We start from the raw sequence: 20,527 nt of genomic DNA, 5'->3' as shown, positions 1-20,527 counted from the left end.
GTTTGATCACTCTAGTATAAAGGCAACCAGACTGTGAACAGCGGATATAGTATTGGGTTGGAAAAAGTACACATGCATTGTTGTTTCACCTGGAAGGAGTGTTTGGAATCTTGGTCAGTGGTTTGGGAGGAGGTGAATAGACAAGTGTACTATTTCCTGCCTTTGCAATCATTGATATTGCCCCACAATTTTGGCTTTAGCAAAAAAATGAAGGAAACAAAAGAAAAACAATAACTTGAGCCAAGCTCAAGATCACAAAGTATTTATGAAACATTCAATTTTTTCTGAAGAGGGATTTTTGTCTCTACTGCTTTATTGGAACATTTACACCAATTGCTGATCACCGTGTGTAGAAGGACTTTCTCTTATCTGTCCTAAAGCAGGTTTGAACAGCAGGTCCCCTAATTTTACTCCTACAGCTTAACATGAAGTTATATTCTGATTTAACTTTTTCTACACTCTTCACAATCTTGTATGACTCAAAAGATCATGGGCTAGAAACGTGTGTCCATTTTTGACAGGTGGGGAGCACAGGATATAGTCTCTGAATGATGAAGTCTGAGACACTTCCGATATTGGGCCTCGGGCTTCAATTCCATGAAGCAGTAAGCTTCTTATTATAACCCCATAAGGGTTTCCTTTAATGTAATATATAATGTGACATTTTCTCCAACTTTCTGCGCCAGCCATCCTACGACCTTTCCGAATTAGATTGCCAATCCAGACAATTTAGGGGATTCACGTGGTGAGCTGAAAGCCACTGTGCACTGCCCAACTCCTTTAGCACAGTGATGGATTTATGGAAGACAAGTTGGCTGCAAAAGTTAAAGAGGGATAAGGAAAGTGAGGCAAGGAATCGAATCTGCATGTAATCGATTATGTACATGCTCTGCTATAGGGCTGTTTAAAGCGATGTCATTTTGGCTACTGTGATGCAAATGTCCAAGGCAGGATATGGAGGGGAGCATCAGGTGAAGCTAGATGTGTGGAAGATCAAAAAATTTGGTGATCTCAGATCAATCAAAATCTGGAACAATTTGGCTTTAGCTGGAAGTGTGAAAGAGTTGATGCTTTAGGAGCAAAGTGAATCAACACTCATTCCTGAAATTGCAGCCCGATCAATTGTTCTTGCACGAAAACAATTAAATAAATCAAAATATTCAGTCACAAACAGCAACAGCTACTTAGTTTGGTAATGCCATGGCTGGTTTAGAATTAACCAAAAAATAGCACTAAATCTCTTAAGTGCAGAAATATACTGCCTGATGCACTGCAGGTCTGTACCCGCTGTTGCCCACATTGAGACATATCAATTTCAGGTCAGGAGATCAGAGGGAAGCAAATTACCTCCTGATAGATACAGATAGGCAGTTCTCTGGGTAGTTCTTGCACATCAGGTGGTTGCAACAGAGCAACATTGACCAAAGGCTTAGAAACTGATCACGTTCTTGCCCTCTCACTAGGGGAATGATTTATGCCTGAGGTAATCCAAAAGCATTGTCCAATTGCGAGTTTTCTTAAATTGTTTAAAAAGAATGAGCAACTTCCTCTTCTAAAAGAACAGTGAACTTTAAGGAGCCAGAATATTTGCTGATTACTCTGTGTAGAAGAGATTTCTGTTATCTGTCCCAAAGGTACCCACAGGTTTGAACATGTGTCCCCTAATTTTACTCCTTATTCAGCAGGGAGTCACTTTATTTCAAAACGTGGAAAGTTCCATCTCCAGAGACTTTGTATAGGGCAAAATTAAGGAAGTAAAACAATGACCACCATTTGAACATTCAACAAAGCACATCAAGTGCTAAAGCAGTACTCTTTCCTTTCAAGTTATAGGAGTAGATTCCTGTTGTTTGTGAACATTGATCTCAGAGTGAATACCCCAGGGGTTTTTTTCCCCCATTTGTGTATACTCCATATTTAATAAATAAGCCAAATCATTTCACAAGTAATTTGTGCTCAACCAATTTTATTTCAAATGTGATTTTCATTTTAAAATTTTCAAAAAAACACAAGAACACAGCAAGCACTAAACTATGTCATTTCATAAGAAACATTGCAAAGCTGTCAACCTTTAACTACATTAACAAAAAAAAAATTTAACAGAATAGTTTATAGTGGTAATGCTTACATGGATCTGAAAATATGTATTTAGTCAACAGAAATCTTTGGAAAAACCCTCTCCAAGAAGGAATTTCCTCATAATCTGCTTCAGCGAGAAAAGCAGAATGGCCCATTCACAACCTTACTGCTCCAAGACTGGCCAACAGGGCACATTTGATTTCCCTAGTACAAAATGCTCCACTTAATGATCTGGCTGAGAGTCGCAAAACTCAACCTAACTACATGAAGGAATAGCCTCAACCTTGCGCACATCTGTTTGGACAAAGCCGTTGGATAAAAAGAATATTTTCATTCTCTGAATAAACAGACAAATAAACAATGGTACATGTTGATTTCAAACAGGCTAGATTAGGATCTTCCAGTTTAATCCCTGAAAAATAGTCACCTAGAGAATACATTTACCTTCACAATATTTTTCACTGTTTTTATATATATTATATATATATATATATATTTATTGGCAACCAGTGATTACCACATCTAAGTCAAAACTCTTTGTTGCTTTGCTAATTGACTAAAACTAAAATTCTGGGTTTAGTTTTAGGCTTTATAGTAAAAAAGCAACAAGATTATATAAATTATTCTTTCACTTAGATGGAGATTTTTGTTATAAAAAAAAGAAAAAAGAAAAGTACAGCACAGGAACAGCCCTTCGGCCCTCCAAGCTTCAGCCAATCATATTGCCCGTCAACTAAAACATTTTGCACTTCCGGGGTCCATGTCCTTCTATTCCCATCCTATTCATGTATTTGTCAAGCTGCCTCTTAAATACCACTATCGTACCTGCTTCCACCACCTCCTCTGGCAGCAAATTCCAGACCCTCACTACCCTCTGCGTAAAAAACTTGCCCTCTCCTCTATAGTTTTCTCCTCTCACCTTAAATCTATGTCCCCTAGTAATTGACTCTTCCACCCTGGGAAAAAGCTTCTGACTATCTACTCTGTCCATGCCACTCATAATTTTGTAAACTTCTATCGAGTAGCCCTTCAATCTCCGTCGCTCTAGTGAGAACAATCCGAGTTTCTCCAACCTCTCCTCATAGCTAATAACCTCCAGACCAGGCAGCATCCTGTTAAACCTCCTCTGCACCCTCTCCAATGCCTCCATATCCTTCTGGTAATGTGGCGACCAGAATTGCGCACAATATTCCAAGTGTAGAAATGGATCAGTGAGAGAGATTGGAAGAAGATAATCTGATTGAGAAGTTGAGGTAGTGTGGGGACTATTTAAATCAAAGCTCAGCTAGTCCATTGTGAACTGAAGTCTCAGATGAGATTATTTTGGATGTAGGCATTCTTATATATCCAATATTTCCTCTAATATTGGTGCTGGTGCTATTTTTAAATTACTGAATTTTAAAAAGAACTGTTTTACCTATTATTGATGTGTGAAATGTTTCTAATGTGCTAAATTTATGTACTCATTCTAGCTGACAGACTTTGCAATGGAGCATATTTTTCCATCCTCAATGAAGTATTCCCAGTTCCAGATGCAGAGTGAAGCTATCTTTGTTGTGCTTCAATAATCCACTTTAACTGCTAACCTCAGGAAAGCACTTTCTATTGTATCAATTACCAATTTTTGTATTTCCTATACTCAGATTGGGGCCTTTCCTGACAGAGATTGCCAGATCATCATCAAATTGTGGTAATTTATAGACAATTTTGGGCTAGGAGCTGAATTGAAACTGTCTTGATGCACTCGACTGAGAAAGAGGCTCTTTCACTCCACCAATTTGGATAATATTTGAAACAAGACTCACTGCTTCCTCACTGCACCTCTTGGCCCCTTTAAAATCGCCTGGACTTAATCTGCTCCACATAAGAGATGGGAGCTGGAGTAGGCAATATGGCCCTTTGCACCTGCTCTGCCATTCAATAAAATCATGTCTGAATTTGTACCTTAACTCTGCCTTCCTGCCTGATCCCCATTCCCTTAACATCCAAAAGTCTATCGATCTCTATACAGAATATACTCAGTGACTGACAAGAACCCACAGCTCTGAAGATGTCATATGGACCCAAAACGTCAACTCAGTTTCTCTCTCCACCGATGCTGCCAAGCCTGCTGAGTTTTTCCAGCATTTTTTGTTTTTATTTCAGAGTATCCACATCCCTCTGGGTAGAGAATTCCAAAGATTCACAGTTCTTTGAATGAAGAAATTTCTGCTCCTCTCAGTTCTAAATGGTTGACCTCTTATTCTGAGGCTGGTGGTCCCATTTTCTGGACTCCCCAGCCAGAGTAAACCTCTCCCAACATCTACCCTGTCAAGCCTCTTAAAAGTTTTATATGTTTCAATGAGATCACTTCTCATTCTCCTAAATTTCAGAGAATATGGGCCCATTCTACTCAATCTCTCCTCAGTGGACGATCCTCTCACCCCAGAAATTAATCTAGTGAACCTTTGTTCCACTCCCTCTAAAGCAAGTATATCCTTCCTTTTGTTAGGAGACCAAAACTGTACACAGTCTTCCAGTCGAGGAGCTTATATAATTGCAGCAAAACTCCTTTACTCATCTGCTCTAAGCCCTTTGAAATAAAGGCTAACATGCATTTGTTTTCCTAATTGCTTGTTGTACCCGCATGTCAGCCTACTATAATTCATATACAAGGACACGCAAGTCTCTCACCATATAAAAAATACTCTACTACTTTTCCTACCAAAGTAGATATCTTCACATTTCTCCACATTATATTCTATCTACCACATTCTTGCTCAATCACTTAACCTGCTTAAATCCTTTTACAGCCTCTTTGCTTTCTCCTCACACTATACTTCCCACTTAACTTTGTATCGTCAGCAAACATGGACATATTACATTTGGTTCCCTCATCTATGTCAATGATATAGATTGTAAATAGCTGAGATCCAAGCATTGATCCTTATGGTACTCCATTATTTACAACTTGCCAACCCAAAATTCCCATTTATTCCAACACTCATTTGTCCATTAACCAATCCTCAATCCATGCCAATTTCATGAGTCCTAATTTTGTGTAATAACCTCTTATGTGGCACCATATCAAATGGTTTTTGAAAATCCAATGCACTACACCCCTTTATCTACCTGGCTACTTACAATCGCAAAAACCTCTAACAGATTTGTCAAACATAATATTGTAATAAATGAATACCTCATAGGAACTTCAACAAACAATATTCAAATGACTTTATATCTGAGGGGCATTATTCTCTATTACATGATTAGTCAGAATTTACACCTAGGGAATTAATTTCCTCAGTGCATCTTTATTGGTAGACTAATTAATACATTTTATTAATCCCTTCTCCTAGCTATTTTAGAAATAGTTAACATGTTAGATTTAACTGATTTAATGATTGCATTAAAATATAATTAAGAAAGAATTAATGCAATTAATTATTACTATATTGCAGTAGGAGAGGGTGTTTACATTCTAACCTTGGTGCTTCCTCACCCCCATGTGTTCAGGATAGTTTAGGTCACAGATTTCATGGCTGTCATTGATGTCTCCCATATCACCCGACAGGAGGCATTCCCAACAGGACATATTTTCTTCTTTTGAGAGAAGGGCTGCATGTTATATGTCTGCACAGCCGTTTACCTGAATACTGGCAAAAACCTAATTAAGGCATCAGTCAAGCCTGGGATTTAAACCCTAGACCAACCTGGTATGGCTATACCATGGCTATACGACCTAAACAGTCTTCTGGCAGGCTGCAGGCAGGCAGGCCTAATAGTAAAATAAAATATTAACAAGACAATCTTGAAAAATCCTAGCTGATTCCTTTTGCTTGGCCCTGGAGCAGTAATTTGCAAATAATCCTTCTAGCGTTGATACCTTGCAATCAATCTCATTACTTATGAAACAGATTTTTCCACTTTTCCTTCACCCTCTTCAGTGCAGTAACAACTAAATGATTATGTATGAAATAAAATGATAAATCACATGTAATTTAGACCTTAGATTTGACATAGTTGGAGCATAAGGGACACCATACTCATGAATTATATTTTTTGCACATTATTTAAGGCAATAGGCATTATTCACAGACTCTATGAATTAAACATGAAATTAAGGTAGTTAAAGAAAATAAATATTTACATTAATATAGTGCTTTTCACAACCTCAGGACATTCCAAAGTGCCTTACAGTCAATTAAGTACTTCTGAAGTGCAATCACTGTTGTAATGCATTCAGTAATGGAAAGAAACAAAGTGTACCAAAACAAGTTGGTGTTTGAAGCACTGTCAATTAGATTACATCTGTCAATGCTTCAGCTGCTAATTGAATTGTCTCAACAGTGAATGAAATGTAACTTAATACTAAAGACACAAATGAGTCAGTTTAATTATTTTGATCTGCAAACTTCATATTTATGTGCATGCAGGTATATTCAAATGCTTATACTAAGCAAATGTCATTATATAATCTGCACCCATACTTTATTAGTTGGTGAAATAAACCAGTTGCTTCATTGAAAATTGATTTGATCAAACCAGTTTGTACAAATACAGGATGGTACACTGACAGAGTTATCAGGGTGGTTCTTATTGGTTATGAGGGCAAAAAGGCATGAGGCTTTAACTGATTCTGATCATGTACTTTGTGATAAGTCTTTATGCGTTGATGTTTCAGTTATCTATCGGGTTTCTCTTTTCTGTTTGGTTATATGGGGCCTATGAAGAACAGCTGCATCACAACCTCCACAGAAGCTCAACAGAAAATCTGGGTTGGAGCAGAGACAAAAGCATCTGTTTTGCATGGGAGTGGACATGGGATAAATGAGATTCAGTTAGTAGGTACTGATGTGTGCAACAATTGAAAGCTAATGACCTAGTCACAGCACACAGAGCAGTTGTAACATTGGGATCCTCATTAATGGGGCAGATTTTATTTAATACAAAAACAACATATGGCAGGAGGAGCATGGCAAATTAATCAGACCATCTTTGGCAGAGATAGTCACTATAAGTACACTGTGCCTAACGGGGTCACTAACCATTATGTTATAGCCATATTTTTCTAATACACATGCAAGCCATTTTTGACTACAGTCAAATGATTTTCCAGCAGGACGCACAGAGCCGTTGATATGGGAAATTGCTGATTTCTGACTGCAAACCCTAGAGGTTGACTCTTACAGCACTGTGTAGGTTTTTACTGTTCTAGATGTTGCTGGGTTCCTCGCACTGGATTGTACGCATTTTGTTATATGATAAATTGATCTGAGCATATTATATGTTTGTTCAGACTTAGAGTTTTCAAATGAGGGGCAAAAAAACAGCCTTTAAATGTCACAGCAATAAAATATCTCTTGACAATTGGTCAGCTTTATTTCAACAACGTTAGCATATGTTTGTGTCTTTGCATGAACTGAAAACTTAAGAAACTGGCTTCCCATAAACACTTGCCATTTTCCTGGACCTGCGCACAATCTAATGGAGTGTTCGCACGATAGCTACATTGTTGTTACCGAGTAGTTTTGCTTCAAACCAATGCTGCAGTGTAAATGCTGCCTCACTGAAGCTGGGGCCTGACTTTCACCATAGTGAGACCCCCAAGAGGAGGGAGTCTCACTCTGATTCATTTCAGAGTCCGTTCCTCTTGATACTCAATTTATACATGAGCGTCAGTGTGAAGTCATAAATTCAGCCCAATATAAAAATGGACGTTCTGTTAAAAATCTAAATATGTTCCTAGTTAACTAAAACATCAACGATAGAATCAGAATTAATTTAGAACAATGTTTAAAAAAATGATTAATTAATTTTATTGATCTTAATTAATGTGGACTCATTTTTCTCGGCATTGAGGGTACAGATCGGTTGTCTTGCATATATAAACAGAAAGTGCAGGGAATGCACAGGGTCTGCCAGTTCTGATAAACATTTTGAATCACATTGATAAAAGCAAAAAACTGTGGAATCTGGAAATCCAAAATCAAAACAAAAATACCTGGAAAAACTCGAAACGTTAACTGTGCTCCTCTCCGCAGATGCTGCCAGACTTGCTGAGTTTTTCCAGGTATTTTTGTTTTTGTTTTGAATCACATTGTTGATTTGCCTTTTCTCTTTACAGATGTTGAGGAACCTTGTGTGTTTTTTCCAGAATTTTCAGTTTTATTTCTGATTTCTAGGAACCACAGGATTTCTCTTTCTCTCAGTCGTCTTTCACCAGCTTGCATTCCCTCTTAATCCTGGAGTAAGGACCAATGCCGTCATCAAAAACAAAGTCCCAGAGCACCCGCACCCAGGAAGAGTGCTGGGGCAGGTTGTCGTAGTACTCAGGAGCGATCTGCTTCACCTAAAGGAAAGAAACAGGATCATTGATGAGGTTTGCAAATTTCAGGCTGGAAACTTAGTCAAAGTTAACATTGGTGTATGTTGTTGGTGTTTGATTAGAGTCATTTTAAATAGATAAATAATCTAAATTATTTATTGATTCATGTCACAATTTGGATGGAAAATTTTCTCTCTGTAACAAATTTCTAAAACTGTCTTAACAAAGGGTTTATGACTTTGTTAGACATAGTGAAGAAAATAAATCTTCCCCTTTAGCGGTTCGTAATCAATGGCCATTCAATACCGAATACCTTCTGCTAATTTTCAAAATAGGTGCTTGGTCTTTGAACACAAGCAGCTGACTGAAAAAAATTGAGCATCAAAATTTGAAAAATGTAGAAATTAGATGTTTCTTTTGCAAGTTTTTTAAAAAATTCTTCCATGGGATGTGGGCTTTGCTGGCAGTTGCCCAACCCTAATTGCCCTTAGAAGGTGGTGATGGGCTGCCTTCGTGAACCACTCCCACAGTGCTGTTAGGAAGGGAGTTCCAGGATTTTGATCCAGTGACAGTGAAGGGACAGCCATGCAGTTCCAAGTCAAGATGGAGTGCGGCTTGGAGGGAACTTGCAAGTAGTGGTGTTCCCATGTGGTTGCTGTCCTTGTCCTTCTAGGTGGTAAAGGACGTATGTCTGGAAGGTGCTGTTGAAGGAGCCTTGATGAGTTGCTGCAGTGCATCTTGTAGATGGTACACACTGCTGCCACTGTTTGTCAGTGGTGGAGGGATGAGAGAATGTTTAAATTGGTGGATGATGTGCTAACCAAGTGAACTGCTTTGTTCTGGATGGTGTCAAGCTTCTTGAGTGTTGTTGGAGTCACACTAGTCCAGGTAAGTGGAAAGTATTTCATCGAACTCCTGACTTGTGCCTTGTAGATAATGGACAGGCTTTGGGGAGTCAGGAGGTGAGTTACTTGCCTCAGAGTTCCCAGTTTCTGACCTGCTCCTGTAGCCACAGTATTGATATGGCTAGTCCAGTTCAGTTTCTGGTCAATGGTAATCCCCAAGGTGTTGATAGTGGAGGATTCAGCTATGGTAATGCCATTGAATGATGGTTAGATTCTCCCTTGTTGGAGATGGTCATTGCCTGGCAGTTGTGTGGCGTGAATGTTACTTGCCACTTAGCCCAAACCTGAATTTTGCCTAGGTCTTGCTGCATATGGACAAGGATTTTTAGTATCTGAAGAGTCGCGAATGGTGCTGAACATTGTGCAATCAGCAGCAAACATCCCCACTTCTGACCTTATGATAGAGGGAAGGTCATTGATGAAGCAGCTGAGGATGTTTGGGCTTAGGACATTCTGCTGAAAGGGCTCCTGCAGCGATTTCCTGAGATGATTGACCTCCAACAGCAACAACCATCTTTTTTGTGTAAAGTATGACTCCAACCAGCAGAGACTTCAATTTTGCCTGGGTTCCTTGATGCCACACTCAGTCAAAAGCTGCCTTGGTGTCAAGGGCAATCACTCTTGCCTCGCCTCTTGAATTCCACTCTTTTGTCCATGTTTCGGCCAAGGCTGTAGCAAGGTCAGGAGCTTGGTGGCCCTACTGGAATCCAAACTGAGCATCAGTGAGCAGGTTATTGCAGTGTAAGTGCTGCTTTACAGCAATGTTGACGACACCTTCCATCAATTTGTTGATGATCGAGAAGAGGCTGATGGGGATGGTAACTGCCAGCTCTTTGTGGACAGGACATACATGGGCAATTTTCCACATTGTCAAGTAGTTGCCAGTGTTGTAACTGTACCGGAACAGCTTGGCTAGGGTCACAGATAGTTCTGGAGCACAAGTCTTCGGTACTATTGCCGGGATGTTGTCAGGGCCCATAGCCTTTGCAGCATCCAGTGCCTTCAACCATTTCTTAATATCACGGGGAGTGAATTGAATTGGCTGAAGACTGGCATCTGACTGTGATGCTGAGGACCTCCGGAGGAGACTGAGGTGGATCATCCACTCAGTAATTCTGGCTGAAGATGGCCACGAATACTTCAGACTTGTCTTTTGCTCTGATGTGCTGGGCTCCCCATTCATTGAGGATGGGGATTGTAGAGTTTCCTCTTCCTGTTGGTTGTTTAATTGCTTACCATTTATCACATAAGGCAGCAGGACTGCAGAACTTTGGTCTGATCAGTTGGTTGTGGGATTGCTTAGCTCTGTCCAGCGCCTGCTGATTCTGCCGGTTGGCACGCAACATAGTCATTGTGTCAATTGGTAAAATCAATGACTAGGGCCAGGATTTTCCAGCCCTGTCACGGGCGGGACCCACCGTGGGCGAGGCAACGTCCCAGCCATAAGCCCATTGACTTGTGGCAGGACTGGAAGATCGCAGCTGCGGGCGGGTGTGGAAAATCTCACCATAGTTTACTGGTAGTAAAGCAATGAGGAACATGTCACTAAAGTGAATTTTCCAATCGTGCAGTTACTGATTCCACCTTTTACTCACTATTTTTCACTCTATAAATTGTTCTTCAGTCACACATCTTGCCTAACCAAGTTGGAGCTTCATTTCACAGGAGCAGTGATTAAAAAGGAGATATGAAGAAAACAACAAGCAGGGCATTCTCAACTTATGCTGTGAGAGGTTGGCTACAGTTTGGGGAGACATCAAAGGCAACCTAGCACTGTTAACAAGGAAACAAAAAACCCTCCTTTTACCACCTAATACCAAGAAATAGAAAGCAAACTACTAAAGCTAAAATATTACCTGTGATTTCATGTGTAACTGAGCAGAAAAACAGGTGGATGCTATTTTAATTGCATACAGGCTGCACTTTATTAAAACAACGGCCAGAATTTTCCCATTGGCGATTTGGGGGCGGGGCCCACTCGCTGACTGGAAAATGACGCGGGATGACATCAGGAGGAACCCCCGACGTCATCCCAGTCCCTTTAAATTTTCAGGAAGGCAGGTGGACAGTGAAATTGAGGCCATTGACAGGATACTTAAAGTAATTAAAGGACCTGGCCGTCCAACCTTAAGGCTGGCGGGCAGGCCAGGAGCCCCAGCCGTCTTCTGATAATACATGAAACCTCATCCACTGGCGGGATGAGGTTTCATGTTCCTTTTTAAAAACTTTAATAAATGTAATGTTATATTTATTAACATGTCCCATCTCGTGTGACATTGTCACATGAGGGGGACATGTTAATAATATTTTTATTTCTCTATTTTTTAAGTTTTTTAGACTGTCACTAATCTCCCTGAGACAGCATTTGTCTCAGGGAGCAGTGCGCTCTTTTGTGTGCATGCGTGAAAGAGCGCACTTTGACAGCTGGGGATTCCCTCCACCCCCTGCACAGGAAGCGCATAGAATGTCGGGCAGGCCGCTGGGCGGGCCTTAATTGGCCCGCCCACTCAAAATGGCAGCAGGCCCCGTTTCAGCGGCGGGGGTCAGCTGTCCGCATGCCGCCGAGCCGGTGGGGCCCGCACGCCAACCGAGGGCAAAATTTTGACCAACTAGTGTAATTTAGGATTGTGGCCTAAATGAAGATTAATCATTTTTCTGGGAGGAAGGATTCATGTTTGAGTTGCAGCCTATATGAAGGGGTCATTACTAGGCACAGTAGTCTACATATTGTCCATGTATGTCCTGTCCACAAAAAGCCAGCAGTTACACCCCATCAACCTCTTCTCGATCATCAGCAAAGTTATGGAAGGTGTTGTCAACATTGCTGTAAGGCAGCACTTACACAGCAATAACCTGCTCACTGATGCTCAGTTTGGATTCCAATAGGGCCACTGAGCTTGCTACAGCCTTGGTCGAAACATGGACAAAAGAGTGGAACTCAAGAGGAGAGGCAAGAGTGACATCTAGGCAGCACTTGACCGAGAGTAGGCAATCTTGAAAAATACATTAGCTGTAGCTGAAGGATCACGAACTCAGTGAAAGACGCTCTTTGGTCTGCCCGAAACTTGTTGGTCTTCCAGTGCAAAGAGTTGTCCCTGACCGAGTGTTGCAGATTGGCACATTCGAAGGCCCATGACTACGTACTGAGGGACATACTAAAACCTGGGGCAGCCACCGCAAAGGCGCAATGAGGAAAGGTCGCTGTCTAAGGTCTTTCTGTAATAGTGCACTGAGGGGCTCCGAATTGTATAGATCCCTCGGGCTACATGACTCAGAAGGAATGTATGCAGTGAAAACTAAATGTATCATAATTGTATTGAAGTACCTCAGAGTGCAACATAATCTATGTAGATAACTTGAACAACTTTGCACTATCTGCCTGTCTGTAATGACCATGTTGAAATGTCTGTAATGTTCATCGATTGTATTGAAACACCTTGTGATCTATGTGTAAAAGTTGAATATGATTGCACTTTTTGCATTGGCTATTTAGAAATGTATTGTAATGTTCTTTCAGATATTTTATGAATAAAGTATATTTTTCAAAAAAAAAATTAGCGCCAATGACTAGCCTCATAATTGCAATATTACCAAGGAGAGCATGAACTTTCTGTAAAAAAAAGCAGCAGCGAAATGTAAATTAATTCAACGCACTTTCAGCTAATGCAAATTAGCTGCCTGGTAACTCTGCTTCTTTTTTTTAGTGAATGGGAGAAATGTACTGAGGTGTGGAATTTGTTTTTCTATTTGACTCCATACATTGACACCAGATATTCAAGTAACAGAGGTACAAGACGGGCCAGACACAGCTGAGAAAAACATTGAAGGATAGTGCGCAAACTAGAAGTGATGTTTAAGCAAAGTGTTCATTTTCTCCTTTGCGGCTTCCTTCCTCATTAAACTAGTGAGTGTGCCCAATTCCCATGTACTCAACAGATAAAAGCTGTTGTACAGTTTTGCATATCTTAAATGGGTGACTATCTACCATAATACATTCTGCAAATAAAAACTATGTTTGAACACAGTCGGAAGCTGGGCATCATCTGATCAATTCCACATTGTATGAAAGTGTTATAACTTCATCTGAACTGGTGGTGACACATGGCATGTCACTCCTTCTCCAAACAAAGCAAGCACCACTACAAATCACTTTGTTTTGACCTAGGCTCCAGCAGGTAACTAATATTCTCCCAATCCTAGAGGATTTAACATTCAGCAAGACCTGTGGGATGGGTAGGTCAGGTTATTGATTATTGGAAAATATATTTATCCAAAGTATGAGAGAACCCCCTACCACAGTGATGGGTATATTCCATATTCCCCATACATCGTTAAAGCGTTGCCAATAGTACAATTTGAGGAGGAAAAGCCCTTGAGATGAGCTCTAACAGCAGCCAACAGGGGAAGACAGCTTTGCAAAATATAGGCCTGGATCTTTCAAGGCCATGTGCTGGTAAATGGGATTAGGTAGGTAGGTAGGTCAGGTGTTTCTCACATGTCGGTGCAGACTCAATAAGCCGAAAGGCCTCTTCTGCACTGTGATTCTGTGATTATGTGATTCTGTGTGATCTTCCTGAGGAGCGGCAATCATCGTCGGATTGCTGCTCTGCTCAAACTTTGCTCTGCCTCGGCTCTGCTCCACATTCCTTGCCAGGTTTTCTGAGCCCGGCTTCATCAGTAATGTGGGGCAGAATCTTGCCCTTGTCAGAGGGCTCGGAGGGGATGGGCGGGGGTGGTCAGGAAGCCGAGCTGCCTCAGGGAAATGAAGAGTTTAAAAAAAATAAAGAAATTAAAAATGTTATAAAACATGTTCCCTCATGTGACTCTGTCACATGAGCAGGGACATGTTATTAATTAAGCTTCAAAATTTTTATTTGCTTTAGGAAACTTCATCCCGCCCGTGGATGAGGTTTGCTAAAAAGTGCAAAGGCCACTTGACCTTTTCGCCTGCCCGCCAAGCGCTGCCGACTCCAGCAAGTGCCCGCCGACTGAAATATCGCGCAACTGCGCGTTGACGTTGGGACGCTCGCCCGACATCAACGCGCGTCATTTTACGCTCAAACAGGTCAGGCACGTGCCTGCCCGTGGAGTTAAACATTTTGCCCATAGAGTCAGAGGGAAGACAGAGCACACCCACTTTTTACCGCACTAGCTGTTGTATGATAAGTTTAAATGTCCATTCTTTGAATGTTAGTGAATGGGTGAATACAAGAAAACAAAAAATACGAGCAAGAGTAGACCATATGGCCCATCAAGCTTGCTCTGCCATTCAGTATGATCATGGCTGATCTTGGGCTTCAACTCTACTTTCCTGCCCACACCCCATATCCTTTGATTCTCTGAGAGACCAAAAATCTTGTATTCAACAATGGAGCATCCACAACCTTTGGAGTAGAGAATGCCAAAGATCCATAACCCTTTGAATGAAGTAATTTCTTCTCATTTCAGTTCTAAATGATCGGCCCCTTACCCTGAGACTGTGCCCCCATAGATTTCCTGACCAGTGGAAACAATCTTTTAGCATCTACCCTATCAAGCCCCTACAGAATCTTGTAGATTTCAATGAGATAGCCTCTCATTCTTCTAAACTCTAGAGAATATAAGCCCAATTTACTCAGCCTCTCTTCATAGGACAACCCCCTCAACCCAGGGACCAATCTAGTAAACCTTCTCTGTACCGCCTCCAATACCAGTATATCATTTCTTAAATGTGGAGACCAAAACTGCACATGTAATCGCAGATGTGGTCTCACCAAAACCCTGTGTAATTGCAGCAAGACTTCTTTATTCTTGTACTCCAATCCCCTTGCAATAAAGGCCAACATGCCATTTGCCTTCCTAATTGCTTGCTGCACCTGCATCCTAACATTCTGCATTCCTTGTACAAGCACATCTAAGTCTCTTTGAACATCAACACTTACAAGTTTCCCACTTTTCAAAAAATATTCTGCTTTTCCATTCTTATGACCAAAGCGAATAACTTTACAATTCCTTACATTATATTCCATCTGCCATCTTGTTGCCCACTCAGTTAACCTGTCTATATTTCTTCGCGGCTTCTCTGTGTCCTCCCCACAGTACACAATTCCACCCAACCTGAATGGATAAAGGATAGTGAATGGGTGAGTGGGTGAATGAGTGAATACGAAGGGTGGAAGGGTGGGTAGGTGGGTAAGGCAAGTGGGTAGGTTGGGTGAGGTATGTGAGTATGTGGGTAGGGTGGTAGGTGGATAGGGTTAGGGTTAGGGAAGATAGTAGGGTGACAGGTGGGTGAGGTGGTAGGTGGGTAGAGTGGCAGGTGGTTGGGAGGGGAGGTGGGTGAGATGGTAAATGGGTAGGGTGGCAGGTGGGTAGGGCAGTAGGTGGATAGAGTGGAAGGTGGGTGAGGCCACAAGTGTTTGAGGTGGTAGATGGGTGGGTTCCAGTTGGGTGAGGTGGCAGATGGGTGAGGTAGTATGTGGGTGAGGTAGTAGGTGCATGAGGTGGCAGGTGGGTGAGTTGATGGATGGGTAGGGTGGCAGATGGGTGAAGTGGCAGGTGGGTGAGGTGGTAGGTGGATAGGGTGGAGGGTGGGTGAGGCCACAGGTGGTTGAAGTGGTAGGTGGGTGAAGTAACAGGTGGGTAGAGTGGCAGGTGGGTGAACGGGTAGGGGGGCAGAGAGTGGTCGGTTTGGGAGGGGTAGACAGGTCAGGGGTAAGTCAGGTTGGGTGGGGGTGGTAAGGCAGTGGGGGCTTGTCGGGTCTGGTCGGAAGTTTAGGGATAGCGTGGCTGGGACGGGTAGTTGGGTTCATTTGGCTCGGTGGGGGGGATGTCGGGGGTGGCTAGTCAGGGGTCTAGCGGGGGGTCAGGAGGGTAATCTGGGGGGTGGTAGTTGGGGTGTCGAGGGGGTTATTCAGAGGGGTTAGTGTAAGTGATTGGGTGGGGGGGGAGGTCAGCTCTGTAGTTACCCATGAGTTATACAAGGTTTTAATCTTACAATTCCTGCGTAACTATCCAGGTCAGTACAACAGGACTGTTCCAAGTTGCTAACTCTAACTCGGAGTCAAAGACATTTGTGGAGGGTCTCAGCGAGGAGGGGAATTGCCTATTGGAAGTTGAAACTTCCCAAAAAGTTTCCATGGAGGTTAGCACAGCAGGACTTCTGCAGGGTCTCAACACACATCTTGGGTCGTACATTGGTCTCTGATGATCCAAAGACCAGGAGATCTGGGCCATAATAGCTGGTGTAATCATCAGCTCCAATGAATAATGTTTGGAAAATATGAAGGTTTTTCAGGTATTAGCCATGGCTTGGCTGTTAACACTCTCATCTGTTCTTGAAGGTTGTGGGTTCAAGCCCCAATTTAGAGACTTGAGCACAAAATCTAGGCTGACACTCCAGTGCAATACTGAGGGAGTATGGTGCTGTCAGAGGTGCCAGGCAGAATTTTTGGGTCCCACCAAGGTCAAGAACAGAAGCTGATGGGGTCAGGCAATGTGTCAGTTTCCCAACACTGTTCCTGGCACTGGCCATTTTAAGGGAAGCATGTTATGGGCTTGGCAAGGCTGCCCACTCCTATGAGTCAGCAGCCAATTAGGCTCATTAAGAGCCTTGTTAAGGACGCTAACAGGAGGCCGACTGGGGCAGTGAAAATTCAGACCACCATCTTTCAAATTAGACATTAAACCAAGACTCCATCTTCCCTCTAAGTTGAATGTATAAGATCCCATGCCACTATTTCGAAGAAAAGTAGGCAAGTTCATAAAAATACTCACCCTAGCCTGTGATCTTCTGTTGTTTAATGTTAATCAATGGCAAAATATAGATTGGGGCTTAGCAATGTTATGATCCAGTGTTCACTGGGAGCTCAGTAGCGGAAATTTACTCTTGATTTCCATTCAATCCTAAATAATGGGCTGAAATTGTCCTCCCTTCTACATTTTAACATGAAATAAATTGGGACAGCCCTAATCTGGTTCTAGACGGGCATTTGAACAGGACAAAATGTCTGCAAACTGGAAGGTTGGTTGAGGATTGGCTTGATGGAGAGGAAAGAAGTTAGCCATGATGATTTTCTACCATCCTAGTTTTATGAACATTTATTGAAACCTTCTAATCTAAAATACTAAGGACTGGATTTTCCTTCTGTGGGTGGGAAACAGAGGTCAGGACTGTTTCCAGATCCTGAATTCGCTAGGTGGATTTCCCTAAGGCAGTCAGTTAACGGGAAGGCTCGTCATCCAATTAAGGATGTTGGACAGGCTCAAAACTGGAGGGCCAATCAAAGGCCAGAATTCCAGCTTGAAAGAAGCAGATGTCTGCAATAGAAGATAAGATAGACATGTTTCAACAAGGAGGTGCTGTCTCTCCAACATTTTCAAATCTCTAATTATTCAGCAGCTAGGCCATCATTGTGTGTGTGTGCGTGTGTGTCTGTATGTATGTGTGCGTTTGTATGTGTGTGTCTGTGTGGAGTGATGGGGGGAGGTGGTAGGTGGGAATCCCTCTACATGGCGGCCTGCAGCTAATCCTGCACCCAGGCAGGGAGGGCCACTAGGCCTGCCTGGAGTGCTGGTCTCCTGGTCTGCCGCTGGTGTCTGCCTCTAGGCATCTAAGTTGACTCCCATTGCCTGCAGGAACCTGGAGGCTGATTGGAAAATACAGTTGGCCTTCTTTAATTGGCCTCCATTAGGCTCTTAACGAGCCTGATCGGTACTTACCCCATGCAGGCAGGTGGCACTGCAGCCCTCAAACTCACCTTCACAGGAAGGACATAATTACAGGAAGGACATAATTGTCTTGGAGAGAGTACGGAGAAGATTTACAAGAATGCTGCCAGGGCTTGAAAATTGCAGCTATGAAGAGAGATTGGATAAGCTACGGTTGTTTTCCTTAGAACAGAGGAGGCTGAGAGGTGACCTAATTGATGTGTACAAAAATTATGAGGGGTCTAGATAGGATAGACAGGAAAGACTTGTTTCCCCTAGCTGAGGGGTCAATTACCAGGAGCATAGATTTAAGGTGATTCATAGAAGGATTAGAGGGGACATGAGGAAACTTTTTTTAACCCAGAGGGTCGTGGGCGTCTGGAATTCGCTGCCTAAATTGGTGGTTGAGGCTGAAACGCTCAACTCATTTAAAAGGTACTTGGATCTGCATCTGAAGCCCTGTAAACTGCAAGGCTGCTGGAAAGTCGGATTAAAATGAGCAGCTAGTTTCTTTTTCATCTTTTCCTGGCTGGCACAGATATGATGGGCTGAATGGCCTCTTTCTGCACTGTCACTTCTCTATGGTTCTATGGTTCATGAAAATGGTCCCAAAGTGGGATGGAGCTGAGGAACTGGCACTCTGACCCTGGCCCTGGTGGGGCCAAAGGTACAACTCTAACCTTCTGCCAGCATCTATTTAACAAAGTTGATGGGCTGTTATTAATTCTACAGTGCTTGAAATCGGTCATAGGCATTTAGCCAGCTATTGCATGTATTCAGAAATCTGGGACGAAGGGGTCTCACCCTTTCACTTTTAAAAACTAATTTTTAAAAAAGCATGGGCTAAGCAGAATTTCTTTTGAAACTGAATGATCCACCTAAGGGAGGAAGTCTACCTTATGCAACCACATACAACTGAATGGTGTCGGGGGCAATGGATCCATTGATGGAGTTAGGGAAAACTGAACTAACCCAAGCTGCGGGACCTCCATCTGTAAGGAGCAGGTATAGCTGGTCATGTGTAAGCAGGAGTACAGGTGACTCAGTGGTAGGTTTTGCACGTTGAATACATATTCCCATCCTATTGGAAAGGAGACAGACTCCTATGGCATGTGAAGAATCTGAAGCAAAGAACGAGTGTTTGAGTTCGTGTCACTGAATACTGATCATTTGTCCTCTACCGACCTAAACTTTGGCTGTGCCTGACTAGATACGGGCCAAGTAAATAATGGGAGTGAGAAACACATTTTTCTGCTTTTCTTGTTATACTTAGTTAGTTGTGCTATGTACTCCAGTCAAAACCCGAATACCTGAAACTAGGTAAGGTCACTTTAGACATTTTTCACAATAATTAAAAACATCAAAGTGTCAATTAACATTTTATATTGATATTTTTATATTGATTGAAACGTATAAGATCCTGAGGGGACTTGACAGGACGAATGTGGAAAGGATATTTCCTCTTGTGGGAGATTCTGGAACTCAGGGTCACTGTTTCAAAATAAGGGGTCACCCATTCAAGACAGAGTGAAAACATTTTTTTTCTCTCAGAGGGTTATGGGATTTGGGAATTCTCTTCTACAAAAGGTGGTTGAGGCAGAGTCCTTTAATATCTTTAAGGCAGAGGTAGATAGATTCTTGATTATCAAGGGGGTGAAAGGTTATCTGGGGTAGGCAGGAATATGAGGCTAAAATCAGATCAGCCATGAGCTTATTGAATGGCGGAGCAGGCTCGAGGGGCCAAACGGCCTACTCCTGCTCCTAATTCGTACATTCGTATAGAGATTTACAGCACAGAAACAGGCCACTTGGCCCAACAGATCTATGCCAGTGTTTATGCTTCACGAGTCTCCCCAATTTGTATAATGATACACATTCCAGAAAATGTTGGAATACCATTTAAAACCTCACATTGACCATAATCAAGAATCCAGTAAAAACATTCTACAGCAAGATGTCCAAACTACAACCCATGTCCCATTTTCAGTTCTCAAATCTCTGGCAATCCAGCACACTAAATCCAGGCAATTGGGTCCTATTTCTACTTCTGTAACTTACTTGCCGATTGCCCAGTTGGAATTTTGTAGGTTATAAAGGGTTGTTAGTGCTGTTGCCTCATTGAATAAAGCCTGAATCTGTTAGAACCATACCTTGAGATATCTGCAGGCTAATGGGAACATTGATTTAAACTGTCTATCTGTTTCTTAAATCCATGCACTTTTGAATTTGAGTAAAAAAGTTGAGTTTGAAAAGTGACACTTGTCATGTTTGTTGCGTGAGATAGAAAAATAATCCCTAGGTACTGCCTGTGTGAGGTCTGAGACTGTCATGTGCTCTCACAGAAGACACACTGCATCATGAGTGCTAAACCCCATGAGACATGGATGTGACTTTGCACTCTGGATATGAAGCTGCTATGTATAAACTGGTAGTCTGGGTTAGATTCTTCCATTGCAGAATCTGTCGTGTTCAGGAGAAGCATTCCTGAATTTTGGCATCCCGGGCTTTCCTGGAATCCTAGTCAATATGCTGTTGCAGAAGGCCAAGT

The 20,527-nt window shown here is 42.1% G+C and overlaps 1 protein-coding gene across 1 annotated transcript in view; it reads right to left on the bottom strand.

The window, feature by feature from the left end:
- Window positions 1-3,009: 3,009 nt before the first annotated feature.
- The window catches only part of degs2 (delta(4)-desaturase, sphingolipid 2), an 89,799-nt gene continuing 72,281 nt past the window's right edge, over window positions 3,010-20,527 (bottom strand). The window contains exon 3 of the mRNA XM_078562389.1: window positions 3,010-8,410. Within this exon, the coding sequence (XP_078418515.1) occupies window positions 8,267-8,410 (144 nt within the window). The 3' untranslated portion in view covers window positions 3,010-8,266. The remainder of the gene's footprint in view (window positions 8,411-20,527) is intronic.

Source organism: Cetorhinus maximus, chromosome 18 (genome assembly GCF_964194155.1).
Source record: "Cetorhinus maximus chromosome 18, sCetMax3.hap1.1, whole genome shotgun sequence".
Lineage (NCBI taxonomy): Eukaryota > Metazoa > Chordata > Chondrichthyes > Lamniformes > Cetorhinidae > Cetorhinus > Cetorhinus maximus.
This window is presented reverse-complemented; position numbering and strand designations above follow the sequence as displayed.